The sequence below is a fragment of the Furipterus horrens genome, unplaced genomic scaffold (assembly GCF_987537825.1).
Source record: "Furipterus horrens unplaced genomic scaffold, mFurHor1.1.pri manual_scaffold_6, whole genome shotgun sequence".
In the NCBI taxonomy this organism is placed as follows: Eukaryota; Metazoa; Chordata; class Mammalia; order Chiroptera; family Furipteridae; genus Furipterus; species Furipterus horrens.
In genome coordinates this window covers 109,020,527-109,048,148 of record NW_028327176.1, presented here as the reverse complement: position 1 = coordinate 109,048,148, position 27,622 = coordinate 109,020,527, and the positions used below count along the sequence as shown (strand labels likewise).

The 27,622-nt window shown below is 37.7% G+C and overlaps 1 protein-coding gene and 1 non-coding gene across 2 annotated transcripts; both read left to right on the top strand.

Annotated features, from left to right (window-relative positions):
• The first annotated feature begins 6,317 nt into the window (after window positions 1-6,317).
• RAB23 (RAB23, member RAS oncogene family) lies at window positions 6,318-25,050 on the top strand. The gene is made up of 6 exons (XM_090282630.1): window positions 6,318-6,532; window positions 8,958-9,043; window positions 17,451-17,607; window positions 19,123-19,205; window positions 19,996-20,088; window positions 21,588-25,050. The coding sequence occupies exons 1-6, from the start codon at window positions 6,378-6,380 to the stop codon at window positions 21,725-21,727; spliced, it is 714 nt and encodes a 237-aa protein (XP_090138756.1). The 5' UTR covers window positions 6,318-6,377; the 3' UTR covers window positions 21,728-25,050.
• On the top strand, window positions 11,503-11,635 carry LOC150007217 (U11 spliceosomal RNA). Its single transcript, XR_016512195.1, has one exon. It is a non-coding gene; the product is annotated as a U11 spliceosomal RNA (small nuclear RNA).
• Window positions 25,051-27,622: the final 2,572 nt, after the last annotated feature.

Below are 27,622 nucleotides of genomic sequence, written 5' to 3'. Positions count from 1 at the left end.
CGCATTAAACCCAGACAAACAAAAACTCATTAGTATAGATAGTACCAATTTTTTTTTTAAGCGTTGGCGTGTTTACATTCCAGTAGTTGGGTAAATTCATTTACTTCACATCCTCGCCGACATTTGGTATTTTCCTTTTTTTACCTATTTCTATTTTGAAATATAAAAGCAACTGAAGCAAAGTTTAGATTGCCTTTGGGGGAAACTTTTAATTTTTGGTTTGGTTCTCTGAATTATTAACCATCTCAGACTTCTACTTTGTCCAGCCACAGTGTACTGGGCTGAGTGCGTTTTCGACTTTGCTCGACATTTTTGCTCACTCTGCCCCCTTGGATGCCATCCGGCCAAGAAACTAAGGTGTGTGTCCACGGCGGGGAAAGTCCTTTGAGTACTGTGGAAGTCTGAGTCCCGTGTTGGCGAATTTTATGAGGACATGTTAACGTCAATTTATCTTTCCCAGACTCCAGTCCACGATCTAGGAGCTCCTGCCCGCCCCCGGTGTCCTCACTGCACACCTGGGTTCCCCGCAGGCACGGGGAAGGCAAAGTACCCCCGGCTCTCCGCGACCAGCCCGAACGCGGGTGGAGCGGGGCTGGGGACCGGGTCCCCGCGGAGCATGCGCAGACTAAGTCCGGCGCATGCTCGGCAACGCGGCGTGTCCACCGATGAGGGGAGTCGAGTCTCCCGCGCCCCACCAGCCCCGGCAGAGCTGCGGCTGAGCCGCTTGTTCTGTGCCCTGAGTGCCAATAAAGTTTGTTAAAAAAAAAATCATAGTCATTCTTAAAAGAGCGAAAGAGGGCGCGAGCCATCCAGGCGGCTACGCCCGGGGAGCTGGCGTGCTAGGAGGAGGAGGTGACGGCGGCAGCGGCGGCGGCAGCAGCAGCAGCGGTTGCGCCGCGACCGACAGGAGCCGGTCTCGCCGGGTCCGCGGCGGCGGAGGGGGACGGTGAGTGGTGGCTCGCACTCCGGGCTGGCCGCGCTGCACTTACTCGCCCTCTCCAAGGGCTGAGGACTCCTCCGGCTCTCTTGGGGAAGGACCCGCCTGTCCCCGGGGTCCAGGGATGTGCCCTTCTCTGGGGACTGGAGAGGGGTTTGAGGGTCAGGGGCCTCCAGGCCCGGGCTCCCATCCCCCGACCCAGGCCGCCGAGCTCCCGCTTCCCCGCCTCTGAGCTCGGGTTCCGAGTTCCAGCTGGAGGAGGTGGGCGGCGGCGCCTGCCCGGCGCCCCCTCGCAGCGGTCTGCTTTTCCTGGGTGTGGGTGCCTAGAATGGCCCCTTTGGGCGGGAATGCGCGAGGTGGAGCGGGGGCGAGGCGCTGCGCCGCGCCTCCAGCCTGGCGGAGCTCCTGGCTGCTTGCTCCTCCTCGGTCCCCAGATGGGGAAGGGGCGACTCCGGCGGGGCGGGAAACCGGCCGAGGGGAGTTAAGTGCCCGGGTCAGGTTTGATGGGGAACAGCTGGCCCGTACGGAGGCGCCCGTCCCCACCCGCGGCCCCACCCGTCCCCAGTTTCTCGCTCAGACTGGTGGAATATGAATGAGCCAGACTGCACGGTTTCATTGACACGGGAAGCACAGAATTACTTTACGCGAGCCGAGGAGCCCTCGGCAGCTCCCAGGCAGAGGAACCCGAGGGAGTGTGAGTGAGTAGTAAACTTCACTATCAGGTAGCAGTAGACTCTGAACAGGGCCGTTTTTACCTCTCTAGCTTTTACGTAACTCCTAACATGTAGCTGTGAATATAATCATACCTGTACTTAAGTACAGGCTGTGATGTAAAAAATAAATAACCCTTTTGATCAGTGAGTTGATTCTTCTAATCTATAAGATTGCATTGGTTGACAAAATCTTTTAAATTAAATTTGCAGTAAAAAGATAGAGCGTTACTGTCAAGCTTTTTAATTATTGTACTCAGAATTTTCTAAGAACTTGTTTTGATATAGTGCTTTAAGACTATAGAGTAGTGACGATCACAAACGTTACACTGCTTGTGTTAAAATCGGATTGCACTTTTTCCTTCAAATTTTATCATTTTTTAAATTATCATATAGTAAAATTGACTTTTTTTGTTCTATGAATTTTAGATTCATGTAACCACCATGACAATCAAGATGTAGAATAGTTCTATCACCTCCCCCCCCAAAACTCATGCTATCCTTTTATATCCTTTCCCTAACTCAGCTATTACAGCTGGCTCCTCAACTTAAGGTGGGGTTAGGACCTGATAAACCCATTGTAACTTGAAAATAATAAGTCAAGGCCCTGCCGGGTAGCTGGTTAGAGCATCATCCCCATAAGCCACGGTTGTGGTTTGGATTTCAGTCAAGGCACATACAAGAATTGACCAGTGAATGCATGAATGCATAAATAAATGGGACGACAAATCGTTGTGTCTCCCTCTCTCCCCTTCACTCCCACTCTGTCCCCCCCTCCCTCTCTAAAAAAAAAAGTTGAAGTGCATTTAATACATAATATACTATAGGGTATCAGTTGTTTATCCTTCTGAATTCCTGGCTAAGTGGGAGTTGTGGCCCTTGCTACATCCCAGCCTCACAAGAGTATATCACACTATATCACTAGCCTGAGAAAAAGTCAAAATGCAAAATTGAAGTATGGTTCTTACTGAATTCCGGTTGTTTGCACACCATCATAAAGTTGAAAATCGTAAGTCAAACTATATAAGTCTGGGACCCTCTGTATTGATCTTTTTTAGAATGTCATACACAGTAAATGGAATCATGTAATACATAATCTTTTGTTGCTGACTTCTTTCAGCATAATGCCTTTGAGATTCCTCCAAGTTGTTGCATGCATCAACAATTTTCTTATTGCGAAGTAGTATTCCATGGGATGGATGTACCACAGTATGTTTATATATCTCCCCGTTGAAGGACTTTTGGATTGTTGCCAGTTTTTGATTATGACTAGAGCTGCTATAAACATTCGTGTACAGGTTTTTTTATTTTTTATGAACATAAATTTTCATTTCTCTAGGGTACTGGAGTCAAATTGCAGGGTCATGTAAAGTATGTTTAACTTTATAAGAAACTGTCACACTGAATGGCTGTATCATTTTTCGTTTTTACCACTGATGTGTGAGAGTACCAATTGCTCCATATCTTCCCTTGCACTTGATATTGTTAGTATTTATTTATCTATTTTTAGATTTTATGTATTTAATTTTAGAGAGGGGGATGGGAGGGAGAAGGAGAGGGAGAAAAACATCAATGCGTGGTTGCCTCTTGTGTGACCCCAACTGGGGACCTGGCCCACTACTAATGCATGTGCTGCCCTGACTGGGAATCGAACCAGTGACCCTTTTGTTCACAGGCTGGTCCTCAGTCCACTGAGCCACACCAGCCAGGGCTTATTGTCAGTATTTTTAAATTTAGCTGTTCTAATAGGCATGTAGAGGTGGTGTCTTGTGGTTTTAAAGTGTCTTTAACTAATGGCTAAAGATGGGTATCTTTTAATGTGCTTATTTGGCATATATAATCTTTGCTGAGTGGCCAGGATTTTTGCCCATTTTTTAATTGAGTTGTTAGCTTATGTTGAGCTTTGAGGGTTCTTAATATGTTCTGGATACAACTTATTTGGTTGATATGTGTTTTGCAAGTATTTTCTCCCAGTCTGTAGCTTGTCTTTTCATTATTTTAACAGTTTCTTTCACAGAGCAAATGTTTTAATTTTGATGAAGTATAATTTATCAATTTTTTGTTTTGCAGATCTTTTGTTACCATGTCTAAGAACTCTGCCTAATCCCAGGTCATGAAGATTTTCACCTCCTAAAAGTTTTTTTTCTAAATATTACAGTTTTATATTTGTGTCTATAATCCATTTGGGGAATTATTTGTACAAAGTGTGACATTTAGGGGAAGGTTTACTTTTTTGCATATTAATGTCCAGTTCCATTGAAAAGGTTGTCTTTTCTCCATCGAGTTGTTTCCGCACTTTTGTCAAAAATTAATTTGCTCTATTTGTGTTGGCCTAATTTGGGGCCCTCTGTTCTATTCCATTGATTTATGTATCTTTCTCTTTGCCAGTGTTAACTTTTTTATTAATGTAGCTTTATAGTGTATTAATATCGGGTAATATGATTTCCTCTAATTTTATTTTCTCAAAATTGTTTTAGCTATTCCTGTTCCTTTGCCTTTCCATACAAAGTTTAGAATCAGCTAGTTTCTAAATACAGAAAATCCTGCTGATACTTTGGAATTGCATTAAACCATAAATCGATAGGGGGAGAATTGCTGTTTTTACTTTATTTAGTCTTCTCATCTATGAACATGCTATGTCTTCCAATTTATTTAGGCCTTTGTTTCATTATCATTCATAGTTTTCAGCATACAGATCCTTTACCTGTGTTATTAGATTTATTCCAAGGTATTTAATATTTTTGGAACTATAGTAAATGTCATTTAAAAATTTTGGTTTCAAATTGTACATTGTTAGAATATAGAAATACAATTGAGGGTTGTGTGTTGCTCTTCATTGTGTGTCCTTACTAAACTCATTAGCTCAGGATTTTTTTTTTTTTTTTTTTTTTTTTTTATTCCTTGGAGTTTTTTACATAGACATTTATGTCATCTGTGACTAGAGACTGTTTTATTTCTTTTCTCCCTAATCTACGCCCTTCTTTTCTTTTCTGTTCTTTTTTTGTGTCTACTGCCCTGGCTAAGACTTCACTATGATGAATAGAAGTGAAAGTGGACATTTCCCATTAGAGGAAAATGACCACCAGTCTTTCAGAATTAATTATGATGTTAGCTGTAGGGTTTTTAAACAGATGTCCTTTATCAGGTTGAAGAAATCCTTCTCTGTTTCTAGTTTGCTGAGAGTATAACTCACAAATGGATGTTGAATTTTGTCCAATATTTTCTTTGCATTAATTGATATGGTGATGTGATTTTTCTTATTTACCCTGTTAATTTGGTGGATTATACTAATTGATTTTTGAGTATTGAACTAGCCTTGCATTCCCAGAATACAGCCCACTTGGTCCTGGTTATTCTTTTTATATGTTACTGGATAGGATTTACAGACATTTTGTTGAGAATTTTTGCATTTGTGTTCATGACAGAGACCTAGAACCAATACTTTAACAAGTGCTTCTAGGTGATTCTTCTGATCATGCAAGTTTATGATGCAGTGGGGACAATTACTGAAACCTCATTAGGAACAAAGAAAGGAATGTTCTTGACATTTTAGACTTTGTGTAGTGGTTGTATAGATGTATTTTTCATTTAAGGTAATTGGAATGTAGTAGCTAAGTAGACAGGAACTTAACTAGTAATTTTAAATATGAAGAAGTTGACTTTCTGTTCTTTTGAGTTTAAAATGTAAACAGTACATGCTCTATTACTTTCATTATATGAATAACAATAATCTGAAACTAAATCCTAAAGAAAGAATTGATGGTATAAGATTATTTGTGGAGGATTCATTGTTCCCTGAACACTAAATCACTGAAGCTAAGAGCCCTATGCTGTCATGCAGTTGTACGTTATTATACAAAACCTTTCTTTGCGGTGCTTTTATGGGGACATTATTATTACCTGTGAGGTTGAAAAGCAGTTTCTTTAGATTTTGTGTTTGTTGCCCACTTGGTGGTAACTATGCAGAATTTTTTTTTTTTTAATGTTTTATTTACTTATTTTTAGAGAAAAGGGAAGTGAGAGAGAGAAACATCACTGTATGGTTACCTCTCGTGCGCCCCCAGCTGGAGACCTGGCCCACAGACCAGGCATGTGACCTGACTGGGAATCGAACCGACAGCCCTTTGGTTTGCAGGCCAGTGCTCAATCCACTGAGCCACACCAGGCAGGGCTATGGGAAATTTATTATATTTTATGTACCTACCATTTTTTGAATGCTTAACTTACACTGTGCTAGGTGCTTTGTAAGTATCACTGATCAACAATCCTGTAAGGTAAACATCCTCAGAAAACTGAAGCTTAAAGAGGTTAAGCAATACCTTCACTAAGAGTACAGAACTAGTAAATGCAATTTTAAATCAGGCCTCAACTCTAACCATCCAGTCTTAGTCTCTGTGAAAGGCAAAACTATGTAATCTAGGCATGTATTGATACCTGGATGTCATGCATTGTGCTGATGATAAGGATTCAAAAATGAATGATATCGTTGCCCGTCCTTTTAAAGAATTTACATTAGCTAAACATCATGTGGAAGGGGCCTTCATCATGGAAACAAATTCTTGCAATTTAATATAATTATTTCTTGATAAAACAATTATAGCCTATTTTATTTTGTAGTTTTTATGTCATGAAAAATAATAATATTATTTTCATTTTCAACTACAGATTTGAGAAAGAAGGTCTGATCACCTGGAATTAAAGTTGGTACAGAAACCTTTTCAATACCAGAAATGTTGGAGGAAGATATGGAAGTGGCCATCAAGATGGTGGTTGTCGGGAATGGAGCAGTTGGAAAATCAAGTATGATTCAGCGATATTGCAAAGGCATTTTTACAAAAGATTATAAGAAAACCATTGGAGTTGATTTTTTGGAGCGGCAAATCCAGTATGTACTTGGCCATTTTATCCTCTTGGTTCTGATTTGTGAACTGTGTCCAAGACTTTACAGCCCAAGCTTAGGCGTCTAGTGGCAATGGCTCATGAGACAGTTAGTGGTGGTTTTCAATTACTTATGTTCTGTGTATCTTTATCCTTCTGTCCCCCCTATCCCTGCCTTCATCTCTTTTTCCTTCCTCTCCCATGTTTTTTTCTTTTTTTCCTATTCGCTTCCCATGTCTCTTTTTATCCATTCTTGTATCTGTTTTATATTTATTAGTAGTATTTTAGGCACTTCTTAAACACAAACTGATACTTGACTCTAGTGAGATTTCCATCCACTATTTTATTTTGAAGGAAAGTTATTTGTCCATCAGAATAGTTCTCATCTCTTATATTATGGGATCCTTTTGTTTAGAATGCCTCTTCTCTTTTTAAAACTGGGAAAGACTGTATAAAAGTTAGAGAATTAATATTTGTTTTTACTCTAAAGAAATAAGAGAATGCATATTTGGATCAAATACTCCTATAGAACGGAAATTTTACTTCAGGAAGCCCGATTGGATTCTAAAACATATCAAAGTAACAACTTTTTGTCATTAGTCCTGAGAACTTTTTAGGATATCTTAAACTTTAAGAGACAAACTGAAATGTATTACAGAAATAAGGAACTTCAAACAAATCTGACTTAACTAGCCCAGACATTAACATCAAAGATAACTGTGTTCATTGTTTTAAAGATTATTGAAGTATTTTAAAAGATTTTATTTAGTTATTATTTATTTTTAGAGAGAGGGGAAGGGAGTGAGAAAGAGAGGGAGAGAAACATTGATGTGCGAGAGATAAATGAATTGGTTGCCTCTTGCACACCTCTCACTGGGGACGTGGCCCATAGTCCAGGCATGTGCCCTGACCGGGAATTGAACCAACAACCTTTGGTTCACAGGCTAATGCTTAATCCATTGATCCATACCAGTGAGGGCAAAGATTGTTGAATTTTTAACTTGTATTCTGTTATTCTGTTTTTAAAAATATTTTTGTATTTGTTTCCTTTAGATATTTTAAGAGGATTCATTTTAAGTCTTGATTTTTTTTTTTACTCACTATCAGAATGTCATCCTATCTGCAGGGGCTTTACTTTTTTATATGGTAATTTTTTAATCCTCACTCAAGGATATGTTTATTGATTTTTAGAGAGAGAGGAAGGGAGACAGAAAAAAAAATGTCAATATGAGAAACTTCAATTGTTGCCTCCCATATGCGCCCTGACCTGGGGTTGAACCTGCAGCCTTTTGGTGTATGGGATGATGCTCCAACCAACTGAGCCACCGGCCAGGCTGAATCAAATTAGTATTTTAAATATATAGTTGATCGTCATTATTTGTGGATTATGCATTTGCAAATTCACCTGCTCGCTAAAATTTATTTTTAACTCTAGAATCAATACTCCCAGTGCTTTGGTGGTTATTCATGGACATGCGCAGAGCAGCAAAAAGTTTGAGTGACCCTACACACACATTTGCAGCCTGGGTGGAATAAGTCAACCCTCTTTTTTTCACCTCTCTTATGGCAAACAAGTGTCCTTTTAGTGTTCTGTTTTTATGCTACATTTTTGTGCCTTTTTTTGGTGATTTTACTGTTTAAAATGGCCCCCAAGCATAGTGCTGAAATGCTGTCTAGTAATTCCAAGTACAAGAAGGCCGTGTGATGTTCTTTACAGATAAAATATGTGTTTTAGATAAGCTACGTTCAGGCCTATGTTATAGTGCTGTAGGCTGTGAGTTCAATGTTAATGAATTAACAACATATATTAAATAAGATGTCTTTAAAAACAACACAAAAAACAAGGTTATGTATTGATCAATTGGTAAAAATGTAACCAGGGGCTTGTAGGAATCTAACCCTGTATTTCTGCCTAAGAGCAATAGTTCAGTATTTGCTATTTCAGTGTTTGCTGTGACTTGATAGACCATAACTACCATGAATAAGACAATGGACTATATAACAAAATAGAGTAAATTTCTGAGTTAAAGGGCAACCAAGCAGGAAAGCTACTGCTTTCCTTTCTTATTCTATTACTTGTGCATCAGAACTTGATAGAATGTTGTGAAGAGGAGAGCAAACACTGATCTGAGGGAATTCCTCTTTCTCAATACTGCTAGTCTTAGTGTCGCCGCTATCTGTGACTGCTGTCAAAGGAAAAAACATGCCAGGTAAACCCAAATATGTGTAAAGTTATAGCTTTGGGGGAATGTCTTTCACTCTTTATTTCCCTGTTGGTAATTGTATCAGCATTCAGAAGTACTCAGAATTTTTCAGAGTGAAACCAACAATGTATTATAATACCTCCATATTTGAAAAATAAAAATATACATACAACTGTACTACTAAAGACATTTCCTTTACATATGAAATGTATGTATCTCTTGTTTCAGAGTTAATGACGAAGATGTCAGACTAATGTTATGGGATACGGCTGGTCAAGAGGAATTTGATGCAATAACAAAGGCCTACTATCGGGGTAGGTTGTGGCATTTTTGTTTGTTTGGGCATGTTCTTTTGGCTAAACAAAGAATTTTGCTTTTTTTTTTCCATAGAAAGTTTTTTTTTTTTTTTTAAAGAATACTTAAGTTAATTTCAAAGCATTTTTTAAAATGCCAGGTCATTATTCTTCTAAAGATCCTATTGAGTGATAAGTAGTACTTTGTACTATAGGGAGTATGTCTCTGCCTTTAGAATTACATGACTAGGTATTCTGAGACCTAATGAGTCAGAAATTGTTAAATTCCTATTCCTGACCCCAAGGAAGTGACACTACATAGTCAGGGAGAGGAAACTATCATATAAAATAGTAAAGCCCCTGCAAATAAGATGACATTCAGTTATAACATGGAATTTCACGGGTAAAGTCTTTTCAGTGCTGCAGGAGTTCAAAGGAGTGTGAGATACATGTGAGAGGAAAGAACTACCACTCTAGGATTTAAGAATCTAGAATGCAGGGTTCAATTCCTCAAGAAAAGCTTAGATTCCTAAGTTTCTATTACATTTTCCTATAACATTTTGTCCTTTTCTTTTGGAATTTAAAATGGCATTTTTAGTGTTTCTCCAACTCACCGCCAAGGTGTTTGTAATGAGAGCAAAGTAACTGAAAGCTTAATCTAGTACCATGTAGCATTATAGCTTATTGATGCTTTTGAACTTGTATATCTTCTCTTTTCCACTTTTGAAAAGGTGGGGTTTATTATAACAGTGACTACTGAGGTCTTATTACACTAACATATAAGCAACCAAAGTTTCTTTTGTAAATTGGTACCAAGGAAACTTGCCTCCCACTGCCTGCCCTAGTGGAACATTTTGGTTCTTTGAGAAATAAGAGAGGTGGACCTCTCATGTGCCATCCTAATAACGTCGCCACTCCTTACTGCTCACTGTTTCCCGTGCCCTCAAAGGCTTCCCACCGGCAGTAGCTTTGATTACTGCTCTCCCGTCAATGCCAGCTAGGATCTTGAGCACCTGTGTCACAGTGTGAGGTGAACTTATGTCCTTACTCCCCAAAGCTCTTAAAATAAATGGTATTCTTATCAAACTATAAATTTCATGAGCATTTACAGTGTTGGTTAATGAGTCCTAAATGTACAGTTTATTTGTGAGTAAAGGTTATTTGTATTTTTTTAGTGGGGTTATTACCACTACAACTGCCTTTCTTGCCCTCCCCACACAACACACAGGACAAAATAAAACAAACATAAAACAAGGTGGAAACATCAACAAGTAGTAGGAATGCATGCGATGTCATTATTTTCTTTTTACCTACCTAGCTTTTTTCTCTGTAAAGCATTGCTATGAAATATATATATTCTTTTCGTGGGGAAAAAGAAATAGTTTGGGCTATTTCTTTTTAAGCTTTTGACAATATGATATGGTAGTATTACTTTTTAAACCAGCATGTTATTTTTGGAGACTGTATTTATTATTATGTATCTCTAATATAAAAAGGTAAAACTGTGTGAGTCTACAGTTATCCCAAAATAAAGTTTAACTTAAAAAAAGGCAAAACTGGTTAAATGTCAAAAATGATTTGATATGTATATAAATAAAAAGCAGAAAATGTTGGAACCGTACAGTTAAGTAGATCATTTGGGTTCCTGATTTTTATAGCTAAAAATATTTTAATTTGCAGTGTAGTTGAGGTATTAATACTTTCTCCATTATTTTCATAAGACTGTTCAACATTATTGTCTTCTAATTTTTAAAATTTGGCTCATCCAGTTTGTTGTGTACTTCTTGTTCAGTACTTTTTAGGTGTCTGCAAATCAGACTGTTTTTCTTTAACATGTCTATAAAAAATATTCTGTGCCAGAAACAAAAGAGAGCCCATAATTAGTGTTTAAATCTTAATTTACAATGGATGATGTTTAAATTTCTTTCCACTTTATTTCCTTTGGACTAAAAGACTTTAAACAGCTTTGATTTCTCAATATTTAACATTTTAATTTAATCTTAAGCACATAAGTAGATGTCTGTTAAAAGCTTTTCTTAAGCTCTGGCTGGTGTGGCTCAGTTAGTTGGAGTGTCATCCAGTAAATCGAAAGGTCGCCGGTTCGAAGGTGGCAGTTTCAGCCTCAGTCTGGGTGCATGTGAGAGCAGCTGATCCATGTTCCTCTCCCTCTCTCTCCCTCCCTTCCCCTCTCTCTAAAATCAATAAGCATGTACTCAGGTGAGGATTTAAAAAAAAAAAGCTTTTCTTAAAATGTAACTTTTTTTAGCCAACTATGTTATAATAGATTGAAACAGGTCTTAAGAATAAACATTTATCACATCTCAAATTGAATTAAGGAACAAAAAGCGGCAATTATACATAAATTTGAAAATGGCATATTGAACATTCTTTTAAAGCTTTCCTTTGAGGTTCCATCAGAATACTTATGGTTGCTGACAATAGAAAAAGCCATTTCAAACTGACTTAAACTACAAGTTTAAAAAAAGGGCTTCTGTCATGAGTGGCACACGCAGGGCAGCTTGATTGCTCTATGTGTGGAATCGACATCAAGAGATTTCAGAAGCATAACTTTTGGCACCTGGGCAGCTAGTGATCATTGGTCCTGGCGTCCGGTGGGGGGTGGGGGTGGGACTACAAAGATTTATTGACTTAATAGAAAAGTGGGAGTAGCATAGCTTTCAGTTGTAGTTTGTTCTGACTATAACCATTGGTTCTCCTGGCCTGCCTCCCTGCCTGTGTGGGGCTCTTCCTCATGCTGATTTTCCTCTTGGTGGCAAGGTTGTTACTGTCAGCAATGGAAGCCACTTGGTTTTCACATCCTTGGGGATAGAGAGTTGCTCCCCACAACAATGGATCAAAAGTCCTGAGTTTATATCTGATTAGATCACCCTTGACTAGATTACAGTAAGCAGTCAGAGGATTATGATTACCCTAATTGGCTTGGTGCATGTAGGGCCTCAGTTTCCAGAGCAGAGGGTACGTTTAGCCTGTCTAAACCATGGTTAGTGTGCAGTGGGGAGAGGTATTCTCAGGAAGGGAGGGGAACTTGGATGCCAGTTAGGCAGCCAGGTAATATCTGCTATGAGTATAGATTCAGATGATAAATTAAATAGAAATAAGAACTAGGAAGAGAAAGAAAGGGTTAGGAAGCATGAATTAAGATATGAATTTAGTGGTGAAACACTATGCTTTATGAAATTATGACTTACTGGTTTATATCTTAGAAATGTATTCTTCAAGAAGCATAAAAACTTTGTAAATTTTATTTAAAAATAGAAAAACTTAACTATAATTCATTTAAAAGATCTATTATAACAAAAAACATTGCTCAAAGGCATTATTATGTTTTTGGGATGCTGGTTTAATTGTTTAGTGAGACATGTTGAAACATGACCTCCTTGTAAATAGGTTAGAACAGAGCACAAATCATACTAGGAATCCTCTTGGGATCCCAAATTATTTCTCTTAAGCTCTTCAAGATGTCTAGTCTAGGCAGTAGAAACCATACTTAGTAAATAAAGTTACATACAACATAAATAGTATACTTTTTTTACTGTGATTGGTTTTAAGAAAAAGATGCTTCTTTCTAGCAACATATGGAAATGAAGTTACAGACTTGAGACCTATTATCTAAGATTATGCACATAAATAGAAGGAAACCTTGATTTTTTAAAAAACTTTCACAAACAAAAAAATTAATGTAAATTGTTGGAAATGAAATAGCTCTGCACAAGAAGCTGTTTATAAATTACAATTATAAATGCAAGAATTAGGAATAACAATTAGGCTATGCAAGTCTCTCAGATTTGTTTTGAAATCATATGGGCATGGATCTGTGATAGATTGATTCAATAAATAATTTGTATGCTTTAAATCATATAAAGTGTCTAAGAGAATAAAGGACAAGCACTTTAAATCTAGAGTAATATCTATAATAGTACGTAAAGCCTTGTGTTTCTGATTGATCTTTGCCATTGTCAGATTTTATGCTGTATTCTCTAGAGTAGTATTTCTTAAATTTTAATGTGCAAATGAATCCCCCAGGGAGCTTGTTAAAATGCAGACTCTAATTCAGTAGCTCTGTGGGAGGCTCTGAGAGTCTTCATTTCTACAACCTCCCAGGTAACACTGATGCTGCCAGTCCTCAGCTATACTCAGAACAAGTCTAGAGACCATCTTGTAGGGTCTTCGAGTTATTCGAGGATAGAATTACTCTCTATATATTACATGTCTTGGGGAGTATTTTCTGAATTGCATCCAGAAATGGTAACCTTTTTTTTGAATGATCTTATCAATTATGAATAAATATTTGCTGTTGGTGATCTTATACTTGACACCAGAAATTTATTTTGATCTTTTTTCCCTGATGTGTGGAAAGTGGGGTAGTTTGTTAACTATCAGAAGTGATTTCTTTGTGAGCGGTTTACTGGTATCTCTGATGATGAAGTAACTTTTCCAACAGTGTGATTTTTAGGGTCAGAATATTGAATAGTAGGAAAATAAAGGTCTATGTAAAATACATGAATAGAAAAACACCTGCTGTCTTTAAATATCAGAGGTATAAGATATGTTCAAATGACTACAATAGGGAAATTAAAACATTAACTTCCCTAACAGATAACTGGTACCAACACAGAACTGGAAGTCAAGGAAGAAAAAGAAAGGATAGCAATATAGGGTCATTTCTGAATTAAGAATATTTATATTTATAGTGGTTAGTATGTGAAACAGGCACAGCTAATGAAATTACTGAAATGCAACTTTTGTTTTGCCTCTCACCATTTGATTAGGCTGCAGGAAGAAGAGAAGTGTTTTTCTTCACCTTCAGTGAAAATCCCCTTCAGCTCATGTCTTTTCTGGTTACTCTCCAGTAATGTCTTTCACTTGCCTCGTAGTTATTTCTAGTCATGAACATGGTCTCAATTTGGTAATTAGAATAGCCAATCCTGTGTATTAGTAAAAACTCCAAAAGTAATTTAGCCTTAAATCTCTTATCCTTTCAGGGATTTCACAGGCCAGTACCTGTATAGTCTGGGAAAGGAATGCTGGTTGCTTTCCTCCTCCCACTTTTCTTCCCTAGCTTGCTAGAGATGTTTTAGTCTTCTGGGTCATCCAGCAGAAGACAAATTGGGAGACAAGAACACTGTCGTGCGTGCTATTGTCTGATGTTGGGGGCTTCAGAATGGCAGATGTTTAAAGATAATTCTCTAGGAACGTCTGTGTACTGGATTCCTCCAAGGTTCCCATTCTTGGGGATGTTTCCTCAGGGCAAATGTATACTTCATTCAGGCCGTTGTTTTGCCTCTTTGTGGGAATCAGCGTTCCACCTCCATCTTTACTGATGCTTAGCTCTCATCACCCAATAGATGGCCCCATTGGATGTCATTTAAAATTACCCCCTGTTGGCTTATCTCTTAGATAAGGCTCCATACTTGTATGCAGTTTTTGTGCATTCTTTGTCTTGCTGTCAGTGGGAACACAATTACTCCCAAATGCAGCTCTCTTCTTTTTTGCCTGTTGGTCTTGTCTTTTCACTCTTGCTCCCAGCAACTACGTATTTCTCAGGCTTGAGTCAAGGCAGGATCAGTCCAGAGTATCCCCCAATTGCTGGGAACACATATCAAGCTCCTTAAATAGTCTTGCTGAAAATCCATTCCTGCTAGGTTGAGATGGAGGAGGTAATGATAAATACTCCCCCCACCATCTGTTACTGAATAGAAAGTGGGGTTTGCTGCTCACCACCACCTGTAGACAAATTCTGGAGGCAGAAGTTTGGTAAAGAAGGAAAGGGGTCTTTTATTCAAAAACTGCACAATCTGGAAGAATGGCAGGCTTCTGCCTCAGAGCCCATCCCCTCCAGAGCAACCAAAGAAAAACTCTGCCACCCTCTGCCAGATCAGTCCAAGGCTGCGCCTGGACTCCCTTCTCCCATTTAAAAATATCGACCTTTGGGAAACCAGAGGTGGCCGCTGAATGGTCAGCCAAGCAGCTCACTTTCTTTTCCCATCACTGTCAGGCCTCAGGCTCCTTTCTGTAGTCTGTGTGCATGGCCAGCTGCTGCCACCACTCCCCGCACTGGGGTTCCAGGGCCGCTGCCAAACGCTGTGGCCGGCTATGCAGGGGCTTTGTTGGGCCCGTCGTGGAACCTGGCGCCTGCCTCGTGGCCACATGCAGCTTCCAGGGCCCACCGGTCTGCAGGTGCTCCAGGCCTGCACGTCCATGCCAGGGATCGCAGAGGAAGAGAGAGTTTCTCCTTCGCTCCATTTAAATCTCCCAGTGCAAACTTTCATGTGTTCAGGGAGGGTCTAGCTTTCCCAGCCAATCCCATCCTTTTCCCAGGCTATACTGGAAAGTCTGTACCTCCCCTTGTCACCATGTTAACCGTTACAGTACACATGCTGCTGTAACCTTTGGTTTCTCCTTCAATTATGTTCTGGAAGGGGGTAGGAGGACTTTTCCCGTTGTCCATTGCTATATTATTTACCTGGCGAATGCAGCCTCTTCCGCACTGTCTCAGGGCCCCTCCCCTCTGCTCCTGGCAGCACACTGGTATCATATCCATCTCACCTTGAAAGAGAGAGAAGAGTTGGGGTGGGTAGTATTTTCTCTACGGAAATCCTTTATAAATCTTTTCCTCTTCTCAATTCTTGAAAAAAAATTCTTGAAGTGCTTGAGGGAGTTCCAGAGTTGTATACGATTTATAGCTTTTTCCTTTGTAAACTCTGTAAATAATGATCTTCTCACACACATTTTGGAATCTGCTATTTGATATCTTTTATTGGTGCCTCAGTTAAAAGAGCCCTCTATTAGAGAAGACTACTTTTTAAAAAATTCTTTATAGGGTTTTCCTAAATTTAGAAGAACCATAATACATCATAATTTGACAGGGTATTTTCTCTATGGACGGATGATTTCAGTTGGGGGAAATTAAAACAAGTAGTTGTCCAACATTTGTCAGAATTATTATAGCTGCAAAAGTAATCCAGGTTATCTCTCTTTGATTTTAGTTTCATTTTGGTAATATATTTAGGTTAAATAAGATGAGCTGGTTGCAGCATCCAATCTGAAGGCTTAGTATCAAGCGAACTGTCCTTCAGAGATTTGTGTAGCATTCTTTCTGAAGATTGTAATTACTCTTGTTATAACTTATTTCTGTCATTGCATTAAGATGTTACATTTCTGTAGGGTTTTTTTTTTTTTTTTTTCCTATTTTCTCCTCCTGTACATGGAACAGTTCTGTTTTCCTCCTGTGGTTTAATAGACACACATTCTCTTTGTTTTTATGGGGATTGCCTTTAACTTAAGACACTGAATCTCTTCGTTTGAGCCTCTCCCCACCCCTCCCAAGACACACAAAAGCAGTTCTTGGCACAACTGTGTGAGGGTAATTTATTGGGGAGGTGAGCCCAGGAAGAGAAGTGAGAGACGAGGGAGAGGAGGAGAAACGCTTGTGGAGTGTGTATTAATGAGCTACTTATAACTGCACTCCTCAGGATGGTCCTGCCAAAGTGAAGCTGAGGTGTTGATCCCATCCCCCAGAAGCTGAAACTTCTCCCAGAAGCATCAGTTCCCCTTAGAGGATTTGATAAACCATAGGTCCCTTCTGAAGCATCAGAAAAACTCTTAGTAGGAAACTCATACCCGAGGGATCTGGAAGGAAGGTGTAATAGCAGGAAAACATGCCTTCATTCCAGGAAATCCTCTTGACTCCTAGGCAGTTTTTCTTGTCACCTACACACCTGCTTTAGTCACAGCTGATCATTTGTAAGAGAGCTTCTTACAGAAGGTTGCTGCTTATATTTATTTTAGATATTATCAACTTAATGTGATAGTTGATAAATAAAATATTGTCAAGGAACATAGAATGGGAATTATGCAGTTAAATGGGATAAAAAAACTAAATTAAACTTTTCCCTCTGTTGCATGTTTTTTCCTCTTGGCAGTGGTTCTTAAATGATGTTCATTAGCATCATTGATATTCTTCTAATGTAATACTTGTATAGTCTTTTTAAAAAGTAAATAGAATGAGAAAATTATGAGTTTTTTCTCAGATTTTTCTTAAGTCTGTGCTAAAATACTATGAAGCAAATGAGAAATATTAACAGGAAGAACTTGGCAACAGCCTATCATTCATGCTTAGTTTACCATTCTCTCTAGCTCTTAAAATGTAATTATATCAGTGTTTCATGGTGTCCTCCCCCAAAAAGTATATAATTTTGACATTTGTGTAATTTTGAGAACCACTTTGTGATAAAAATTGGTTCTTTGAATTAGAAAAGTTTTTATGTAACAAAACATAAGCAGAGTGCTAAAAGATGAATTCAGTATTTATTTACGTAAAAATTGTTTTGATAGGTAATAGTTTTCCTCATCCTGCATAGGATTGTTTCATTAATATAAATAACATTTTTATTTTGTGACCTTACAGGAGCCCAGGCTTGTGTGCTTGTATTTTCTACCACAGACAGGGAATCTTTTGAAGCAATTTCCAGTTGGAGAGAGAAAGTAGTAGCTGAAGTTGGAGATATACCAACTGTACTTGTACAAAACAAGATTGATCTCTTGGATGATTCTTGTATAAAGAAGTAAGATGGCTACTTTTGAGGGGATGGTGATAACTCTATAGTTAAAAGTTATTTTAATTTTTGCATAGATTTACAAAATTTAAGGAAGTTTATAAGGCACTTAAAGTTTCTGTGAGCTCTTCTATATGATTGGTTTGGTTTAAAAAAAGTTTATACTGAATCATAGAGAAAATTAAAGGAATAAATTTTGAAGGCCCTTTTAGAATTCTAGTCTTAGGTCTTTATACCACAAATCCAGTTTATTTTAAGTCAAATCCAGATATAGTAAGACTATTAAGTAAGATGCTTTAATATAGAGTAAGTAGTATCTTATGTTGATGAGTTTAAATAGATAAGTAGTTCAGATTCATGTTTTGTATATTCAGAACTATTATGCTCTAATTTGTGAACAGATTTTAGCATCCAAATAATTTTTTCCTGTATTTGCTCATTGTATCATTAAAGTTTTGCTAGCTTTTAAAATCTTTACTTGGTTTTTACCTTACTGTTTTATGTGTTCTTATGTTAGTTTTCTGTTGCTGTATAACAAATTAGTCTAAAACTTAGTGGCTTAAAACAACAGCAGACATCTATCATTTCAGTTTCTGTAGGTCAGGATTTTGGGGTGGCTTGGGGTTGTTCTGGTTCAGAGGTTTTCATGAAATTGCAGCCAAGATGTCAGCTAGGCCTATAGTCAGTCACAGAAAGGCTTGACTGGGGTTGGGAAGATCGATCCACATCCAGATGGTTCACTCACTTGGCTGTTGTCCGGGGCCTTAGTTCCTTGCCATTTGGACCTCTCTCTAGGGCTCCTTGAGTGTCCTCACAGCATGGCAGCTGGCTTCCCACAGCAGGCAATCCAAGGGAGAGCAAAGCAGCAGCCACGTGTCTCTTATGACCTTGTCTCAGAAGTCACATACTATCGCTTCTGTATGTTTTTGATCACATAAAGCAACCTTGATTACTAGCAGGAGGAGACTTCACAAGGGTATGAAGACCAGGAGAGCAGGGGTCGGGGGATGTGATGGAGTCATTGGGAACCATTTTGGAACTTAGCCACTAGTCTTAATAAAATCAGGAGTCCGCAATCAGGAGTCATAATAAAACTAAAATTAGGAGTTCACTCTTGTAGAGACAGTCATTACTATAGTGACTTTGACTTTGGCAGCAAAGTAGTTTCATAACCAATAAGAGTGAAATAACTAATGCAGTGTATGATTTTCAGAGTAAATAAAATTAAACTATTATGGAAAAAGAAGTGATATTTTGCTGTTTTAAGGCTAGAGTTTAGTGAATATAGAAAAGTGTCTGTTTACAGTTAGAGTTTAATGGTTGGTGTTTTATCACCCCAAAGTAGTGAAACCTAAAAACCCTGTTCATGCACTGAGAACACAGCTTAACTAGTCTGGAAGGTCTGACAGTCTGACACCCCCTTCACCCAGGCTGTTTCAGTAAATGCAATAAAAGTGATTTTTAAAAACAAGTTATCAGAAAGTACCTTTAAAAGCATTTTTTTTTTTTTTAATTGATGTATAGTGAGGAAGCTGAAGCACTGGCAAAAAAGCTAAAGCTGAGATTCTACAGAACATCGGTGAAAGAAGACCTAAATGTGAATGAAGGTAAACTGCTTTCTAAAAAAAATTAATGGGAAGTTTGTTTTATTTTTCTTATATTTTTCTGTTGTGTTGTCCAGAAAATATCTGTAATGAGAATAGAACTTTCTTGTCACCTATCATTAAGAAAAATATAAAGATGCCTCTTTGAGTTAGTTTGTAATTATTTACTAATGTCTTAAAATACTTGTTGCTCTGTAGCAAAACTCTGGTGTTTGTTTTGTTTTTTATCTTTAAAAATATAACTGTGAGTGTGTATGCATGTATGTGTTTTTCACACATACCTCTTAAAATTACTGAATTGTTTTATAACTCCACAGTAGTGGATATTCCATTAGGTAGGTACAGTGACCTCAATTTTGTTCAGTAATATTTCCGAGTTCAAGAAAGTGAGATCAGAGAAAGATGATTGTTATTTTTCTCATTCCAGAATTTCTCCTTATTTTATTAGATAGCAACTAGATTGTTGGTCAGGTGTCTTCTGGGTAGTTTTTCTCATGTAAAGAAATGAGACATATTTTCAAAACTAAGTCATTTAGTGTTGTTGAACCAGTGATTACAAATATTTTTAAATTTCTTTACTAATAAAATGCCACTATTAGTATTGCCATTCATTGTACTTAGGTATTACTCAAATAAATTTTAAAAGTTGAATTTTTCAACCAGATTGTATACTTCTAATTTAATTTTAAATTTGTTCAGTAAATATAAATGTTATAGAAAGTGATGCAAAATAACACATTTTACCTGCATAAGTCATAGTGACCTGGTAGGGTTTTTGTTGTTTTTATTCTAGTTTTTAAATATTTGGCTGAAAAATATCTTCAAAAACTCAAACAACAAATAGCTGAGGATCCAGAATTAAGGCATTCAAGTAGTAACAAAATTGGTAAGTACTATACAGGAAATTTTATGCCCATGCTTACCTAGTATATTTATTTTCCATACATTATTATCATATTTACTATTTTTAATAGTGTGCTTATTTGTTTAAGAAATATAATTAGAAAGTATTATATCAGTGATTATTTAGTAATATCAGGTCTGTTATTAAAGGTACATTGATTCCCATTATGGAACACATTAAATACAGGCTCTCTTTATTCCAATATTTAAAGACAGTTTTGTCCCTCCTGTGACTACTATTATATATGTACCCCTTTTACCAGTTCTACCAGTCTTGCTCTTTCTTGAACATGTCCAGTGCTGTCTTCTTCACTTTTGCTCATTTTGGTTCTTCCATCAAGAATGACCTCTCTGCCCTGACCAGTGTGGCTGAGTTGGTTGGGCATCATCCTGCAAGGCAAAAGCCTCCAGTTTGATTCCCAGTCAGGGCACATGCCTGGGTTGTGGGCCCAGTTCCTGGTCGGGGGCATGCGAGGAGCAACTGATCAATGTTTCTCTCACATACCAATGTTTTTCTCCCTCTCCTCCTATCTAAAAATAAAATAATTAATTAAATCTTAAAAAAAAGAATGGCCTCCTTTCCCTATCTTCTGTCAAAGAACGATTTATTCCTCATGGACTATCCAGAAAGCTCACTCAGCTATATAGCTGGCCTCATGCTTTTCTTCTAAATGAACAGAGATCTAACTAAGTCCAGTCCTTGCCAGGTGTCTAGTTCCACCTTCTTCATGTAATTCCTCCTTTCTTATAAATTAGATGGGATTGGTCCTTCCTTTGAACCATCTATGGGATCTTGTGTCTCTTTTCTGGCACTTAACATACAATGTCTTATAGCATTACCTCTTTGTATACTAACTCACCTCATTAATTAATTTTACTTAAAAAAAAAGATAGTAAACATCTTGTGGACAGGAATTGGTCATGGTCATTTTTATATTGTTGGTAGTGTCTCTGGCCCAGTTTTGTGTATCAAGGAAGATAAATAGTTCATATAGACCAGCACAGTTCCAAATGGGACCTATAATAATTAAAAGGTTTTTTTTCTTAATTCATCCTTTTATCTACTCATGACTTTAATTATCTGTAGACATTTTGTTGTGATTTTAGCCTAGATAGAAAAATCCTACATTACTACCAGCTTTTACATATGTAATATTTTTATTAACATAAAATTTCACAAATACTATTGTTAACTACAAATCATGTCTACATGTGCATAAAGTATCTCTGGAAGGATACGTAGGAAAATTAAAACATGCTGCCTTAGGGGAGAAAAACTGATGGTAGGGGTTATTAGGATGGAAGGGAGAACTTTGAACCAGGTGTATTGGGTAATTAAAAATAAATGAAATGAAAACAAAAGCTTAGAATTATAAATACTTGGAAATACTGTTGATCCACTGAGAAGCTGGATGCAGTCTTCGGTAAGTGACCCTGAGACACATCAGTGTCGATCTCTTTGTCTCCTTCAATTTATTACAGGTGTCTTTAACACGTCTGGTGGAAGTCACTCTGGTCAGAATTCAAGCACCCTCAATGGTGGAGACGTCATCAATCTTAGACCCAACAAACAGAGGACCAAGAAAAACAGAAATCCTTTTAGCAGCTGTAGCATACCTTAAAATGTTTTAGGCAGGAAAAAATTGTGCAATTCAGTAAGAGCTACTCAATACACCAAGCGCTCATGTTATATTACAAGTGTGTTGGCAGGCTTTGCACAATGGCTCTCTGGAAGTTGGTAACGACTGCTCAGCAGTACTTTTCAGAATGGAGTAAGATCCTTGATGGAAAAATTACTGCCCCATGGACTCATTTTTTATTTTTTTACATTAGACGAAGCTTCTGTTTTTGAAGGTATGCTGTAAGACGTATCAAAAACAGGTTTTGCTGAATTTTAAATGCTGGAAAACATAACTGAAATGCCTAAAAATATTGGTACAGATTTTAATATTATGGGTCAAGAAAAGATAGCAAGCATTCTTTTTCTGAATCTGGTAATCTAGCTTTTCTGTAAGTATTGAATCCAAATACTTACAAAAAATAATATTGACAGACAGCAATGTTACTTATGCAGTGTCTGTATGATGTGGAATGTGGAATGTGGAGGTACGCATGCGGAGACTCGGTACTGACGTAAACAGAAGGTGTGTGCAGCATTTAAGGAAACGTAGACTCTCATTCATAGAACCACTTACACATTGTGTGTATGTTAAAAGTTTTTATTTTCAAATAAGAAATTCCAGAAATATATTTTGCAAAAGAGAAGTGCTTTGTGCCAAAATATCATACCTAATTTTTACAGTGCTTTACTATCAGAATTTATATTGTTTATAATATCTTTTAAAAGCAGTTTTCCTCTCTGACAGGATAGGTAAAAGAGGAGTATGAATGTTTTCGTGCTAGAGCATCTCCCAGGTGAGACTTGTTGCAAAGTCTTTCTCCTCTGTCCCTCCATAAGCATGGCAAGCCACGCTGGCCAGGTCCTCAGCCAGAGGAAGCGTGTCTGCGGCTCCTCCTTAGAGTGGGAAGTGCAGCGATGCTTCCCACGCCTTCGCTGCTGACTGAAAATGCCATTTTGAACTTTTAGGATTATACTATTTTTAAAAATGCACAAGAGATGATCTTCTGTCGTAATCCACATTATGGATTTTATAATGCTCTGTAACTGTAAAGCATCTTTTTGTTTACACACTTTTGTATGGTATTTTAAGATGATCACTTAAACATTTCTATAACCTTTGGTTTCTACAGCACTTTCTCAAGACCTCTGTCAGGAACAAATATAGAATAATTTCTTTTAAGAAATAATTTAAATATGTAATCATGTGGCAGAGCATAACTTTTGTGACTTGAGACAGTAGCTTTCCAATTAATTGCATGAACTGTTAAAACAAATTATCATTTATCAATGATTTGGTTTTGAACCCCTTGCAACATACCTGTTTTTATAGGATTTCGAAATATGTAAAAACAACTTTTCTCAGAAAATGTGCTTTGGAGTCCTTTTTCATTATTTCTACTAAATGCACAATGTTTTATATATTCCTTTTGTATGTTTTGTCTTTTTTTCCTAAGTCCTCCATCAGCACCGCTCTCATCCGCCGTCCAGATTAATGCTGAGAACCTAATAGAATTTTCTGGGGCATGTCTTTAAGTCAAGAGCTGATATATGCTTTTCATAATACTGAAATAACCTGGCACTATATATTTCAAAGTAATATAAAATGTTTATTTTTATGTCACCACTTGTCACCACTCCCATTGCTGGCAGTGGGATAGGTACAGTATTGGGCAAAAACTCCATTCCTAACAATGGATACGTGCTAGTGATTCATCTTTCCTCGTCTGCTCTCTTGAAATATAGTCTCTTTAATTTTTGCACAAAGTATATTTTATGTTAGTCTTACTGTTTTTAGTAGCAGAAAGATCATATTATGTAATATGTTGTAGTTGTATTTCATGTTAATTAAATGTGTGTTGGTAAGTTACTGTTCTGTGTAAAAAATGTAATCTCTGATGGTTGAGTTCCCAATTTCTGTAATATAACTTTATGTACTTAATTTTGTCTTTTTTCTTTTTTTGCAAGAACTGAAATATTTGTAACACATTTGAATTTTTAATTTGCACTCCTGTATTTTAAATCTAACATAATTAATCATTTAAAATAATTAAGTAGGCCTGAAAATCAGCCACAAGTAATAATGTTAAATATGCCTCAACTTAATTAATTCAGAAACCATCTAAATTGACATTATTTCCCCCGAGACCCTTAATTTTTTTAAGTACCTTTACTATTAATTTCTAAAGAACCATAATTGCTGAAGAAAACTTGTCTAAGACTCTGGGATGTTGAGCATTTGTGTCCTTATGTACTTTTTTACATTATGGCTAATTTTTAGCATACAGACATATAGCTCTGTAATAATTGCCCTATTTCAAAGTTCCTGAGGTTTCCTTTTCTCTTTCAGTCTTTCTATTTAATAAAATAGCATACAGAATAGCCCATGTAAGGCAATATAGTTAAATAAAAACAGGCTAAATGGTTCTCTTTTCATCTGCCGGAAGTTGATAGCACACATGTACTTTTTCAAAGTGAAGTAAAACGAGCACTACGGAAAAGAGGACAAACACCTCTCCTCACTGTGGGGAGAAGTCAGGCGGTGGTTTCAGACGTTGGCGATGCAGTGCTTCCACACTCATTAATGAGCTCCACCGAGCCTGTGACTCTTAAGAGTCTGGGAATCTTTTCTGAAGATCTGAGAATGCAGAGCTGGCCTCAGGACCTAATGTCCCACCTTAAAGTGAATTACTTAAATGTAAAATGTTATTTGATGGAATCCTTTACAAAACCTTTGAAATGGTTACTTGTAATTTGCTGAAGTGCTCCCATTCTGTATATGTTTCTCTGAAAACAAAATGAACTGTAAAAATTTGTCCCACACTGCACAATCTAACGAACAGGTAGATTTATTCAGTTTTAACTTTTAGTTATAATTATGACTATCATGTGTACTGTTCTTACTCTTCAGGTTTTCACCCTAAAACATGTACGCCTATCATATAAGTGAGTTTATTTGCTAACAGAAAATATTTAAAACCACATTGGACTCTGAAATATCCAATAACCTATCTCCCAGGTAATTGGATGGTTTAGCTGTAATAAACTTTATTACTATTCCTTTTCTTCTCTATTAAAATATCTATAGAATGTTGGTAAATGGTCTTAAAAATAAAAACTTTGCATTAAAAGGAAAGTTCAACCCTTTCTATATTTTTGTTACTACTAAATAATGCTTTTGTAAATTTGAATGGAAAACCACTTGTATGTAGTATTGCTGTTGGGTTGCAGTTATGCCCTTGAGCTTAATTTAAAATATACTTAAATAAAAATTTCATGAAAGATGAATTCCAATAATCAAAAAATAAATGCATTCCAAAGCTTGAATTTTGTGTGGTGTGTATCACCAGTGTGGAACCAAACAGTAAAAGGTATAATGTGACTTCTTTAAAAATCAAAACAACTTAAAAATATTTCCTATTTCAGATGCTCATTCTGCCAACACTTAGCATACTCATTTTGTTGATGGTGTATTAATGCAGTTTAGTAACACTAGTTTAAGTAATTTTGCCTTGGAAACAAAGTTTCTTTTCTAATTTTATCAGTATCAGTTTGTTTTAAAAGTTTTTTCATCTTCTTTTGACCCCAACACCACCCTGTCTCCGCCAAATAATAAATTTATTTTGTCCTGTGGTACACAATATAACAATTACAGTGGTACCTGGGAACTCATTAATTCATTCTGGAACTTGTGATGAGTACCAAAGAAGTGATGAAGCATTTTCTTCTTGCAGGCAATGTCTTGACTCATACAAGTTCTAGCAAGTGCGATGGGTCCCAAGCAAGCACTGAGTGCTGAAACAGTTTTTCCTCATCAAAATGTGGCAGGTACAGGGTTTGATGAGTTCTGAAGCTGAGTACTGAGGTTTGACTGTATTTAACAAGTGCTTTCTTTTAGCCACTATGCTAAATACCTTGCATGCTGTATCTTATCTAAGTAACTCACAGAAGCATTGTCATCCCCATTTTACAGCTGGGAGGGCCGGGTTGTGCCTGGGGCCCTCTGCTGGTGAGAGAGGGGGTTGGACGCTTGTGCCAGGTCTTCCTGCAGCAGCTTGTCGCCTCAGTGTGTTTTGTCTCAGGCCTTGTACCATCTTCAGACCTGAGGTATAACGATTACATTTAGAGGTATATTTCTAATACTCTCTGGATCCAAATGCTAGTCAGTTTTCCAACTCCAGGTTTTTCTATCTTGTCTGATACCTTTTGTCAAATTCTTGCACAAACTGTATCCTGTTTAACCTGTTCTGGTCACCCCTGGACTATGGTGTATTAAAGCTGGACTAGATACTGAAATCAGCCCTCACCAAATGTGTCAGTGAATGCCAAAGTGATTTGAATGCCCACTATGTGCAAGGGAAGCATATTTGCTACGCTATTTAGTGGTCCGTGGTGGATAGTGAAAAGATTTGTGTGGTCCAGTTCAAGTTGTTTACTCCTAGCTCATGAAAACTTAAGAATGTGGTTATGTCCCTAAGCAGGTCTGTTTCACCTTGCCTGCTTGTTGTATGAGTAGATAACAAATAGAAGTTCAAGCTCACTGCTGTCCTTGTCTTGCCTTTTCCAGAACTCTTGGATCTTTGACTTTCCATTTTTGTTTTTGAATAATTGTAAAATCCAGCTTTCAAAAACAACATCATCATGTACATGCTCCAAAAATATTAGTGTTTATCACAGTAATGTGAAAGGGACAGATGCATGGATGTTTCCTAGTTAAATCACTGCATGTAATTTAGTGTGCTAGATCCTTACTCTGCCTCTTTCAGTGGTTGTTAAATTCTTTCACATTTTCCAGTTTTAACATGTTGAAGCAGTTCTTGTTGATCTCCTCTATAGGGTGAGTTCTGAGTTGGGGAGCTAGACTGAGCTCCAATACACAGGGTCATGTCTGCGCCCATTGTGTCTTGCATGATGCCTTGCTTGGCTGATAATATTTCAGTCAATTAATGGGAAGACGCCATTCATAGAGACTGCAGTGTGAATGGTGCCCCCTAGAGATGCAATACGGTACTGGGAGGGAGGCACAGCCGGAAGCCAGCAGTTCACATTGAGGGATTTTTTCTTTTTCATTGTCAGGGATTCGTACATTAAAATACCAGGAGGGTCACCTCTACATGTGCCAGATTTCTCACTGGGCCGCAGTGTCATTCTCCTGAGCTAATGAACAGCACTGAGAGCTCCTGTCAACTTCTCCACAGGTCCTGCTCACTCTGGAAGAGCTAGGGAGGGGATGGGAACACCACGGGGAAGCAGTGCTCAGGAGGGACAGCAAAAGGGCTGCCCTACAATTGTGCGTTACACCGATGTCCCATCTCAGTCGGGGCCATTAGGGAATATATCAACATAGACAACACATACTCTGAATTCCCTTAGAATCCAAATCTACTACCTATATAAAATGTGACGTTTGGGAGTTTCATTTGAAAAGAAAACACTTCCATCCTCAAAAATAAGTAAGAATCAACACATTGAAATCAGTGCCCCTTGAATGTGGCTCAAGGTGGAGGTAGGGAGGGCTGGAGGCCAGCAGACCAGGGACTAACGCGGTTAGGAGATGACAGATCTGTGATAAGGAAGAGCCTCTAATAAACTCCACTGCAAAAAATGAGACAGACAATGCAAAGAATACAAGGGTTGAGGAGGCAGAGCTGGGATATTTTGTGGTAACGTCCCAGGTGGACATGGAGTCAATGGGAAGGGGGAGTACTTCCCTGAATGAAGGGATGTACAGATGCTGACAGTCCTTGAGAACTTGAGCAAAAGTTGACCATCTGTTTAATTTTCAAAAAGCTGATAAACAGATGGCTAAAAACATCTTTATCTGACAGCGAACATGATAATAGCAAATTAGAATGTGCTGACTAATCAAGAGGCTTTGCCACAGCTATCAATGAAAATT

What these genes read in the sequence shown, in the direction of transcription:
- RAB23 (XM_090282630.1), top strand. Translation starts at nt 6,378, where the DNA reads ATGTTGGAGGAAGATATGGAAGTGGCCATCAAGATGGTGGTTGTCGGG. An exon ending in AGACCTAAATGTGAATGAAG is followed by an intron (nt 19,206 to 19,995) that starts GTAAACTGCTTT and finishes TTTTTATTCTAG; the next exon opens with TTTTTAAATATTTGGCTGAA. An exon ending in TTCAAGTAGTAACAAAATTG is followed by an intron (nt 20,089 to 21,587) that starts GTAAGTACTATA and finishes AATTTATTACAG; the next exon opens with GTGTCTTTAACACGTCTGGT.